This window comes from Octopus bimaculoides, chromosome 10 (genome assembly GCF_046866305.1).
Source record: "Octopus bimaculoides isolate indiv1 chromosome 10, ASM4686630v1, whole genome shotgun sequence".
Taxonomy (NCBI): Eukaryota; Metazoa; Mollusca; class Cephalopoda; order Octopoda; family Octopodidae; genus Octopus; species Octopus bimaculoides.
The window spans coordinates 45,578,456-45,590,960 of record NC_142937.1 but is presented as its reverse complement, the minus strand read 5'-3'; the positions used below and the strand labels follow the sequence as shown (position 1 = coordinate 45,590,960).

General features: G+C 37.8%; 1 protein-coding gene across 1 annotated transcript in view; it reads left to right on the top strand.

The window, feature by feature from the left end:
* Positions 1-12,505, top strand: part of LOC106867850 (GATOR1 complex protein NPRL3) — a 43,624-nt gene that overhangs the window by 19,987 nt on the left and 11,132 nt on the right. Inside the window, exons 10-13 of the mRNA XM_014912889.3 lie at positions 4,332-4,438; positions 5,944-6,073; positions 7,289-7,523; positions 11,640-11,838. Of these exons, the coding sequence (XP_014768375.1) occupies positions 4,332-4,438; positions 5,944-6,073; positions 7,289-7,523; positions 11,640-11,838 (671 nt within the window). The remainder of the gene's footprint in view (positions 1-4,331; positions 4,439-5,943; positions 6,074-7,288; positions 7,524-11,639; positions 11,839-12,505) is intronic.

Sequence of the window (12,505 nt, the reverse complement as noted above, 5' to 3'; positions counted from 1 at the left end):
CTATAATTCTATCAAGTAATTCTATTGTGGAAGCGCAATGGCCCAGTTGTTAGGGCAGCGGACTCGTGGTCGGAGGAACGCAGTTTCGATTCCCAGATTGGGCGTTGTGTGTGTTTATTGAGCAAAAACACCTAAAGCTCCATGAGGCTCTGGCAGGGGGATGGTGGTGACCCCTGTTGTATTCTTTTGCCCCAACTTTCTCTCACTCTTTCTTCTTCCTGTTTCTTGAGTAACGCTGCAATGGACTGGCGTCCTGTCCAGCTGGGGGGGGGGGGGACACATACGATGGAAACCGGGTCCATGAGCCTGGCTAGGCTTTAAAAGGGCGTGTAAAAAAAAAATTCTATCAAGCTTTATTATTTAAAAAATAGGTACATTTTCTTTCAAACATGAACTTTAAAACTTACTTTCCACAAGTTAACCACTGGTATTTTCCCCAATAGGAACAGGCATGGCAGTGTAGTAAGAAGCTTGCCTCCTAACCACATGGTTTTGGGTTTTGTTCAACTGCATAGCATCTTGGGTAAGTGTCTACCTCTATAGCTTCAAGGTTAACCAGACAGAAACTGAAACAAGCCCATTTGTGTGTGTGTTTGTGCCTGTTACTACCACCTTGACTTTGTGTGATAGTTGTAAAATGAGTGTCACTGTCCTGCAAGCCAATGTCCTTTATTTACAATATTCTCCAAAGACATGTCTGGTCATGGGAAAATATTACCTTAGTTAGAGACAGGTGAGGGTTGGCAATAGGAAGGGCATGCAGCTATGTAAAATCTGACCCAAATAAATTCCATGTAACCAAAGAAAAGTGGACATTAAAATTATGATGATGATGATGATGATGACGACCATCACTACTGTAATGATTTTTCAGCATCTCTTTTAGTCTAATCTGAATAATAAGAAAAAGCAATCAGTATTTCATTGTCATTAAGTCATTACACAATTTTGTATGTTGGGTACACTATTTAGGTTATTTACATATTTGCAATTATTACTTATGATCCTTTTAATTTTGTATGATTCTTAATTCATGTTGCATACATTTAACCTTAACTGATAACTAATACTGATATGTGCCAGTGCTGATGTCAAATATAAGAACTAGTCATATGTATCTACAAAGCAATCCTGATAGAACTTTGATATCATCTTCTTTACCTCATCATCATCATCGTCATTCAATGTTTTCAGTTTCATTTCTTTTTCCATGTTGGCATGTGTTGGATGTGTTCTATGGCTGAATACTATTCTTGATGCTGCGCTTTGTTTTTTTCAAGAAAGGTACTTTATTCCATGACGCACTTGAACTGCTGGACTTTTTATTTACAAGAGACATAAACAACGTCACCACTAGCTAAAAAGAATCAGTTTGCAGATGCAACATAAACTCTTGTCTACATGTACTTGTAAACATACTTCCATGCGTGCCTACATTACATACAGTTTCTGGACACTTCTTTTAACTTTCAGTTAACTCACAAGGCATTAGTTAATCATCATCATGTCTGTTTTCCATGCTGGCATGGGTTGGACAGTTTGACTAAACTAGTAAGCTGGAGAACTGTACTGGGCTCCAGTCTGTTTTGGCTCAGTTTCTATAGCTGGTACCAGATACTTTTAATGTGTCACTGACACAGATACCTGCTACATGTCACCAGCATGGGTGTCTTTTATGTGTTACCAGCATATGTACATTTTACATGTCACTGACATGGGTTTCTTTTATGTTTCACCAGCGCTGACCATTGTGATTTCACTTAGCTTGATGTGTCTTCTCAAGCAAAGCAAATTGCCAAAAGCCTCAGTCAGTTGACATCGTCTCCATGAGACTCGATATCTGAAGATCATATTTCACCACCTCATCCTACATCTTCCTGGGTCTATGTCTTTCACAGGTTCTCTCCACAGTTAGAGATCAGCACTAGTAGAAGATACTATACCATGTTGTAAGATTATCTTTCAAACCATGAGAGCTCCTACCTCTGCTGGTGACAAAGGGCCTCTCGCTCGGAGTAAAAGGTAGATTATGACGCATGTGTGCAAACAGCCATGCTACATGGCAGTGAAATATGGGCCGTGACTGTTGAGGACATGCATAAGCTTGCAAGGAATGAAGCTAGTATGCTCTGCTGGATGTGTAATGTCAGTATGCACACATGACAGAGTGTAAGCGCCCTGTGAAGAAAGTTGGACATAAGAAGCATCAGATGTGGTGTGCAAGAGAGACAACTGTGCTGGTATGGTCATATGTTGTGTATAGATGAGAAGAGCTGCGTGAAAAAGTGTCATATCCTAGCAGTAGAGGGAACCTGTAGAATAGGTAGGCCCAGGAAGACCTGGGATGAGGTGGTGAAGCATGACCTTCAAACGTTGGGCCTCACCAAGGCGATGACAAGTGACTGAGACCTTTGGAGATATGTTGTTCTTGAGAAAACCTGGCAAGCGAAGTGAGATGGTATCCATGGCCTATGCCATTGCAGCATAACCAGCCAATTTAAGAGTACCCTTCAATCACTGGGAAATATACTGCACTTGCGAAGACCTGTTGAGGCAAGTGAAGTCGTCATGGCTGATGACAGTACCGCCTGATTGGCACCCATGCCAGTGGTACATAAAAAGCACCATTTGAGTGTGGTCAATGCCAGTGCCACCTGACTGGTCCCATGCCAGTGGCATGTAAAAAGCACCATTTGAGCGTGGTCGATGCTAGTGCCGGCTGACTGGTCCTGTGCCGGTGGCACGTAAAAAGCACTATTCGAGTGTGCTTGTTGCCAGTGCTGCCTGACTGGCTCCCGTACCAGTGGCATGTAAAAAGCACCATTCAAGCGTAGTCGATGCCAGTACCACCTGACTGGCCCTCGTGCCAGATGCACGTAAAAATCACTTTTACACTCTTGGAGTGGTTAGTGTTAGGAAAGGCATCCAGCTGTAGAAATTTTGCCAGATTGGATTGGAGCCTGGTGCAGCCTTCTGGTTTGCCAGCCCTCAGTCAAACCATCCAATCCATACCAGCATGGAAAGTGGATGTTAAATGACGATTATGATGATGATGATGACAGCCATACCTGTACCTATTGTTGTTTCAATGATGATATCAAATATGAACACCAGTGTATATAATCATAAAAACCAACCTAATAGATTACTTGTCAGTGATCATGTAAAACATAGAAAAGCAGTATGTATTGTTACGAAAGCACCCTAATAGATCAGCATAAACTGAAGTACCACTCCATATAATTGCAAAACATGTTGATTTGGTAAAATGAGTAATACAAGGTTTTGGAATCATTGGTGGTGGTGGTTGTGGTTTAGTCTACATCAGCTCTGATCCATCAAGCCTATGATCAAAGATGTTCCAGCTGCAAGTTACCTTTTTGCATCTATGACTATATTAACCAATGTGTCCTTGCATTTTTAAGATGGCAGGGTGTGATTTAAGGGAGATTTGACTATAGTTTCTAATAGGTCAAGTGACTCATAGAGGGTCTAACATTGACTCATTGAAGTAATGACAAGGCTGTAATATGAAATAGTTCTTGGTTTTTAATTCTCTTATTTATTATTTGTGATACATTTAGAATTTTTCATGAACAAACCTGAAATATTAGATCATTTTTTGAGTAGAAAATAATTTGATGTAAGAAGGCATGTTGGCAATGGAACAGAGTTACTATAAACATTAAAACAGTTATACATGATGTTATATTCCCATTTACTTTATGACTTTTTTTGTGAAGTAGATGTTTATGATGAAATACGTGTGTGTGTGTGTGTGTATAGTGCTGGTCTCACATTAATATGCATCTTGCACACTAATTAAACTGGTTGGTGAATGGAGTCAACATAGGGTAGAAAGGATTGTTATTTTACAAAATGATAATAAAGAGTGGTTGTTATAACTCTCAACTGTAGCTATTTGTTAATAGCTACAGTGACACTACCATGATGCAAAAAAACTCCATCAAACATGAATTGAAGAATGTTATAATTTGCTTGAAACATTGCAGACAATATAAAAACAGTGATGTTGAGAACTACAACAATGCAGTTTGATGAAAATTAAATATGAATAAGAACAAGAACCCAGATTGAGCTTTTACTTTGAGAAAAAAATTATAATCTTTATATTTTGTGTAAAAATGCCTCTTATCAAAGTATGAAGGGAACAAGAGGATGTCTGGTTTGGTAAGAGATTTTTTTACCTGAAATAAAAGGATTAAGATAAAATTTCAACTTTTCTTATATCCAATTGTTCTCCATTTGCATCACATTTTTATATAAATTGATTTATCAAATAAATATATATTGGTGTATTTTTTCACTAGGTTTTCCGTTTGGTCAGCCATTTAGTTTACTGGGCTAAAGCAATGATCATTTACCCTCTTTGTGAGAATAATATGTATGTCTTGTCTCCTCATACAAACCCAATTAGGTAAGTCTTTTATCTTGTATTTGAGAGATTATTTTTTAAAATTATATTTATTTATTAATTTAATATTGCATTTGGTGAGCAATAGTGTTATTGATTGCAGCTTACCAACAAACCAATCAGTGGTTTACTGCATTTCCAATGTCAAGAGCGACCAGGGACTGTCTCTGCAACTCAAGTAAAACAAATACAGTTCAGGGTATTTTTGGTTTTAAAAGCATCATTTTTGTTTTTGTTGATGTTTACTCTCTGAGTGTTTGGCCTTAGGAAGGGCATCCAGCTGTGGAAACACTGCCAAATCGGATTGGAGCCTGGTGTAGCCATCTGGTTTCACCGGTCCTCAGTCAAGTCATCCAACCCATGCTAGCATGGAAAGCGGACGTTAAACGACGACGACGATATATATGTGCTGTGCATGAGAAGACCCGGCAAGCCAAGTGAGATCGTTGCCAGTGCCCCTGGACTGGCTCTTGTGCGGGTGGCACATAAGATGCACCATTTTGAGCATGACTGTTGCCAGTGCCGCCTGACTGGCCTTCGTAGGGTTTTCGAGCGAGATCGTTGCCAGTGCCCCTGGACTGGCTTTTGTGCGGGTGGCACATAAAAGACACCATTTCGAGCGTGGCCGTTGCCAGTACCGCCTGACTGGCCTTCGTGCGGGTGACATGTAAAAGCACCCACTACACTCTCTGAGTGGTTGGTGTTAGGAAGGGCATCCAGCTGTAGAAACTCTGCCAAATTAGATTGGAGCCTGGTGTTGTCATCCGGTTTCACCAGTCCTCAGTCAAATCGTCCAACCCATGCTAGCATGGAAAGCGGACGTTAAACGATGATGATGATGATACAGGCTCAGGTGTGGCTGCGCAGTTGTGTGGTACAAAGTTTGCTTCTTAACCACATGATTGCCAGTTCAGTCCCATTGCATAGCACCTAGGAAAAATGTCTTCTAATATAGCCTTGGACCAACTAAAGCCTTGTTAGTGGATTTGACAGATGGAAACTGAAAGAGCACTTCATATATATATCTATATGTGTGTATCTGTCCCCCACTACACTGCTTGACAACTGGTGTTGATGTGTTTACATCTCCATAAGTTAATGGTTTGGCAAGGAGACCAATAGAATAAGTACCAGGTTTGAAAAAAGAAGTACTGGGTCAGTTCATTTGACTAAAAATTCTTAGGTGCAGTGCCCCAGCATGGTCACAATCTAATGACTGAAACAAGTAAAAGATAAAAGAAAATGTACACATATCGTGTATACATGATATGTACACACATATACATATTTATGCTACCTAGAAAGGAGAGAGAAAGACAGAGATTCAGCTTGTGTTGAAACCAGTATTACATGGTTGCAAAATTAACTTCCAAACCATACAGCCATGCTTTTGTCTATGGTATGTTTTTATTTTCATTGTCATTACCATTTAACATCTAATTCTTCAAATAGTGTACTTACATGTTATTTTCTGTTGTTTATTCTGTGAACCTATTTCCTTTTGGCAGCAATGTACATTTGGTTGAGCTGTTTGAGAGAGATTTTCCGAATGAAAGTTTACCAGTTGTTCTTTCCAAATATTCCCTCCCAATTCGGATGAATGAGTATCGAGATGCTCTGGACACATCGCAGAAACAGGTAAATTCATCCTTTAAATTAATCTTTTACATCATAAAAATTTTTTTTTTTCTCCTAAAGAATTTAAACAATCGCTATTTTGGCCATTATCATTCATTTATTCTACATCTATCTTTCCATGCTAGCATGGGTTAGACAAATACATATATTCAGGCATTATATTACACCCAGATGTCCATCCTAGTTCAAAACTTTGTCTGTTTTCCAGGTAAGAACGTTTTTTTTTTCATGGACTATGGCCTTATATTTAAAGGTGTAAAAGATGGCTGTGTGACCAAGAAGCTAGCTTTACAACTACATGGTTTTAGGGGCAGTCCTATTGCATGGCACCTTAGCAAGTGTTTTCTGCTTTAACTCCAGGCCAACTGATGCCTTGTGAGTGAATTTGGTAGATGGAAATTGTGTGGAAACCTGTCAGGTATATGCCTATACATATATGTGTGTTTGTGTTTGTTCCTTTCACTGCTTGGTTTCTTTATGTCTTTGTAACTTAGTGGTTCAGCAAAGGAGACCACTAGAATAAGTACCAGATACTGGAGGTAATTTATCTTGTCAAACCCTTCAAGGTAGTATTCCAGCTTGGTCACAGTTCAATGACTGAAAAAGTAAAAGATCTCTTCCAAAATGCAAAATTTTGGAGGATTTGTTGACAGGAATATCAATAAATTGTGCCACTTATAACTCAGTGCTTTTTCATGTGAAATGCACGTCAACATTAACACATGCACATACACACACACATAATGAGCTGCCATACATTTGTTGTCTACTAAATTCTACTCTTAAGGCATTAGTCAACTCAGAGCTAGAGCAGAAGACACTTAACCCAGGGTGCTGTTCAGTGAAACTGAACCAAAACCGTATTTGTTAATCCTTTAGCATTTGAACTGGCTATATCAAGCCCAAATATTCTACCTGTTTTATGTTCAAAATGGCCTAAACAATTACATTATCAAAATCTTAAAGCTACAAGATAATGTCTGATCAATTATATAGGACTCTGCTGTTCAATGTATCCTTTCTTTTTTTAATGATGGTAGGATGTGATTTGAGAGAAATTTGACTGCTGTTTCTAGCGGGGTGTGAAACCACTTAGAAGCTCCCTCATTAGCTCACAGTAATGTTTGTTGTTTGTTGTTGTTGTTGTTGTTGTTGTTGTAATAATTTATCTTCCTCCTCCTCCTTTTTAGCATTTCCACCATTTTGTTGTTACAGAGTCAGAAGTGTAAACTGGTTGTATGGATGTTACAACACCAGATATTGATCCAGCTCCATACCTACATCTTCTTGTCTGTGCCTACACAAAAGAGCAAGAAGAAGAAACTAACAGATTCACTCTTGTCGTCCACACCACTGTCACAGTGTCTCCTCGGGAGGAGCATCCCTGATGTCACCATTGATGAAAACTGTGTGCTGGAGAGGACTCAGAGTTCTTCAGATATTGCATCAGGTATAAACAGTGATGCTATAGCCATAACTCTCTCTCTCTCACACACACGTCTATACATATGAGTCTGGCGTTTTTGCTGGATTGGTTTAGCTTCCTTTAGTATTTTCCTAGAGGGACCATTATTTTTCCCTATCAAAATAAAATTCAAATGTTTTATAAAATAGGGTGGTATAAAGCACTCATGGTGGTGCCACGTAAAAGCACCTGTGCAGTACCACGTAAAAGTGTCCTTGTGGTACCATGTAAAAGCACCCAGCACACTCTGTAAAGTGGTTAGTGTTAGGAAGGGCATCCAGCCATAGAAACCATGTCAAATCAGACTGGAGTCTGGTGCAGCTCCCCAGCTTGTCAGCTCTGGCCAAACTGTCCAACCCATGCCAGCATGGAGAACGAATGTTAAATGATGATGATGATAATGATGAAAGCAGATTATTTATATTAACTTCATTTTCAACTGAAGAGTACAATAAATTCATGAATCTGACAACAAATACTTTTACAAAGCATTATGCTAAGCTTTCATTACACACATGTAAATCTGTGTGTATGTATGTGGTCACACACATGACTGTGTGTACATTTATGCATTCACAAATATGATTGTACTTACATTATTTACAATTGACGGATATTTGTCCTCATCTTGTTTGTTGTTAACACAACATTTCGGCTGATATACCCTCCAGACTTTATCAGGTGCCTTGGGGAAATTTCGAACCTGGGTTCTCATTCCTAAGGTATTTTTGATGTTGTTATTATTATTATTATTCAGGTCACTGTTTGGAATCGAACTCGGGATCTTGGGGTTAGTAGCCCATGCTCTTAACCACTATGCTATATGCCCGTGGCGTTGTGGTTAAGAGCGTGAGCTACTAACCCCAAGATTTCGAGTTCGATTCCAGGCAGTGAACTGAATAATAATAATAATAATGATTATGATAATAATAACAACAACATCGAAAAATATCTTAGGAATGAGAACCCAGGTTCGAAATTTCCCCCAAGATACCTGACGAAGGCTGGAGGGTATATCAGCCGAAACGTTGTGTTAACAACAAACAAGATGAGGACAAATATCCGTCAATTGTATATAATGTACATAATTCCTCACCTCTTAAATATAGAAATGATTGTACTTGTGCATTCACATACACACTTAGTGTTGAATGCTAACATTCACTTTTTCATGCTTGCATTGGTCAGGCAGAGTTTATTAAGGCAGATTTTCTGTGGTTAGATGTCTTTCCTGTTGGCAACCATCACCTTTTTGAAAGCAAGATATTTCCCCATGGACCTACATATTTTCACAGAAATGACCATATAATGGTTTCTTCATTTGCTCATTGCCTAAATGTCTAGAATTTTGATCATGCATGTGTGTTGCTGTTGTAGAGCCAAGATCAACTTTGATGAACAAACCTATGGCATGTAGACAGTAAATGAATAATGAGGCTTGATCCACAAACTTATTGTACCGGATACAGAGTGCATTCCAGAAGTTTCCAGACTTTTTCAGGAGAGACATTTATTAATTTCAAGGAAGTACAAACCTCAAATCTCCTTCAAAGTAGGATCCTCTGACTGAAATGCACTTGTAGCAATCAGCTGTTTCATAAACATCACTCAGTACCCTGGGAACAGACTTTGCACAAATTTTGAACATGTACAGGTTTTCATGAGCAATTCTGTGTACAGTTGCCACATCAACTCCAATCTGTATGTTTATTGTCTTTATAAAGACATGAGTTTTCATCTTGAAAATTGTTCATTTTCTTAACAAGCTCTGCTGTTCTGATGTTCCTCTCCCTTCTACACATCATCATATCTCAACTCTTCCCTACCATCCTTGAACCTTGTGCCCACAATAAAGTTCATCCATTAGCAGTATGGAGCATTTCATAAGTTTCCACAGTATTTTTGCCCAGTTTAGCATAACGCTTTATTGCATATCAAGCTTCTAAATGTCCTGGCTGCTTTCTGCAAACTGGTTGGCTGTCACAAGCAGTGTTTAGTAGGGTGTGTTCAAAGTGTTGTTACAGCCATCTCCTTCAGTCTGGAATAGCCAAAATTGTTAGGTCAGCTTATTAGATGTATTGTAATGATATACTAAAATTACAATAATCTAGGCCAGTTATAACTGCCTCTCCTAAACAAGTCTTAAACCTTCTGGAATACACCTCATATACCATGTCTTTGCTCAGATGTAGACTACACAGCTAACTTTTACATGCAGTAGTTAATCTTATAGAATGTGATGTAATAGCCATCACTGTCTTATTCTCTTTCCACCAGTTGCACTCTCTCCATGAGCTGCTCTCTCCATGAGCTGCTCTCTCCCCACCTCTCTGGATGTCTGGCTTGAAGTTTGTGTTTATAAATCTTAAAAGCAGCTGCAAATTAACTGATAAAAGAAAAGATTTGTTGACTCTGGTTCAAAGTCACAATCACCTTGCATTTTGTTTGAATAAAATCAGTGGTAGCTGCAGCAGACAGGCAGACTTTGTTGTAGTGCAACTGGATAGTGTTGTGGTAGTGTTCTGATGTATGTATATGTTTTATACACACACATACAAACAAACAAGTTACTATGCAAGACTGTTGAATGTAGAAAATGACTGAGATAAAGGGAGTGGATAGCAGTATGGTAGATAAGGCAATTAAAAACTTGAAAACTGGGAAAGCCCTTGGTCCATCTGGAATCACAGTAAGGTAGGATTTGGGCTGGTCACCTGTATAGTTAATCAGGTCATTCAGGAAGATGTAATGTCCAGTGACTGGCATAGCAGCATAATTGTTAGCTGCTACAAGGGTAAGGGTGATGCATTAGATAAAAGTAATTATAGAGACATCAAACTCCTAGATCAGGTGATGAAAATCATGGAACGAATTATTGCTCAATTAATTAGGAGCAGAATTAGGCTACATGAAATGCAGTTTGGCTTTGTCTAGGGAAGAAGTACTACTGACACTATTTTCATAGTCAGGCAACTGCAAGAGAAGTACTTAGCTAAGAATAAACATGCATATTTAGGAGTAATTGCATTTGTAGAGGCAGGGATTGCATGTGCTGGAATTTGCTGAGGCAAGAAAGTATCTTCCTCCTGTTTTATTTTTGGTACTTATATATTTGTCATTGTTTAAATGTAAGTGCATCATTTGCAGTGGGGCACCACATGCTTGTTTTTCAAAAATACCCAACAAAAACCTTGATTTTAATAGAATCAACTAAGATCCATAAATTTATTGATACACAGTGTAGTAGGATTGTGGAAGACATTTTGGTAAAAAAAAATAAATAAAAATAACCCAAAGCTATCTTCTGTAGACAGTAAAGCACAAAAAACAAATATTCAAGGCTTTACAACAGTAGCTTCTCAGGTTACCTTTGAATTCTGTTTATCAAGCAGAATATAAGGCCAAACAACATGAAGTAAGAACAACAACTTCTAACCAAAAAATGCAGATACATATGGATTTTAAACCAGGTCATAATAATGAGTGGAAAACTTTTAAAGCATAGACATTTTAGTAATATAAGAACTCCAGATAGAAGATATATTCCTGCTTAGAACATACCATACTTGGCAGAACTACTCCCCATTTATATAAAATAAATATTTCAAACTAACAACTTCAGCATTTCTCTACTCTTAGTAAGTTGAACACCCCGAACAAAAGAGAAAGTATTATGTGATGTTGGGTTTCTCAACTTATAAATATGCTCTACTAGCTTAGAACTGAGTGCTCTCATCTTTGTGCAACCTATATCATTTGTTCATTTGTTTAATATTTGTTTTCCCATTTTTCCTGTCCTAGAAAATATAAGTATCATCATCATCATTTAACGTCCATGTTCTATGCTGGCGTGTTAATATATTTATTTATGTGAGTTTGTGTGTGTGGAACCATTAATCCCAACGTTTTTTTCTCTCTCTCCATTTCTTTTTTCTGTTGAAGTGTGTAGGCTTGAAACATCGAAGACTTTTCCATTTTTCCTGACCTTCAAACTAATATACCTTGCTTGTTGTTCCTTCATCTGTCTCTGTCTTTTGTTTTTTGTACATTTAAACAACACACACACACATATACATATATATTTATCTTTTATGTTTTCAGTAAACAGTGATGAAAGTGTTAACTTGGGTATTCCTCATTCAACATCATCTCAGTTATCGAAATCTCCATCCCTTGATATACTCCACTTAGAAGATAGTACTCGTGATTCTTTGCTGAAGATTCTCACCCCAGAAGAATATGATGCTGTTACACGGTTGCCTGCTGCTCGCAATGCTGATGACCTGAAACTTTTCTCTAAGTATATAATCTAGTTTTTCTTTTCAATAATGCCAAATAATATATTTTTATTTTTTTCCCCTCAGAAAAGTTGAGTGAATTTTGATGAGTTACACACATATGTATGTGTATATATATATATATATATATATATATATATATATATAGTTATCGCCAAACCAACATGGCAGTCCCAAAATTAGGACGAAAGCTGCCGTGAATTAGCTCCAAGAAGCCATCGCCTCTAGCTAGCTATGTGACACACGAAACCTGTATATAGTTTTAGGGAAAAAAAAACAAGTTCCATGGACTCATCAATGAAAATCCACTATCACATATAGAAAAATTAATAATTAAAAGCACAATAAATTAGTATAATTGAGTTTTTACCTGTAATTTTGGATTTTGTCCCTAATATCATTATATATATATATATATATATATATATATATATATATAAAAATGAGAATGTGTGTCTGTCTGTGTGAATCCCTAAAACTCGAGAACTACGCAACCAATTTCATTCAAATTTTACACATGCCTTACTTAGGGTTCCAGTTGTGTTTTAGTCAAAAACAATTTTTAACTTCTTGCAGAGTTCGAGCCCACGGCAACATAATATCTCCTCCACTATTTAAGTATTACGTGTCAAAAGTGAAACAAAAACACTCCTGTCAAATACTTTCACT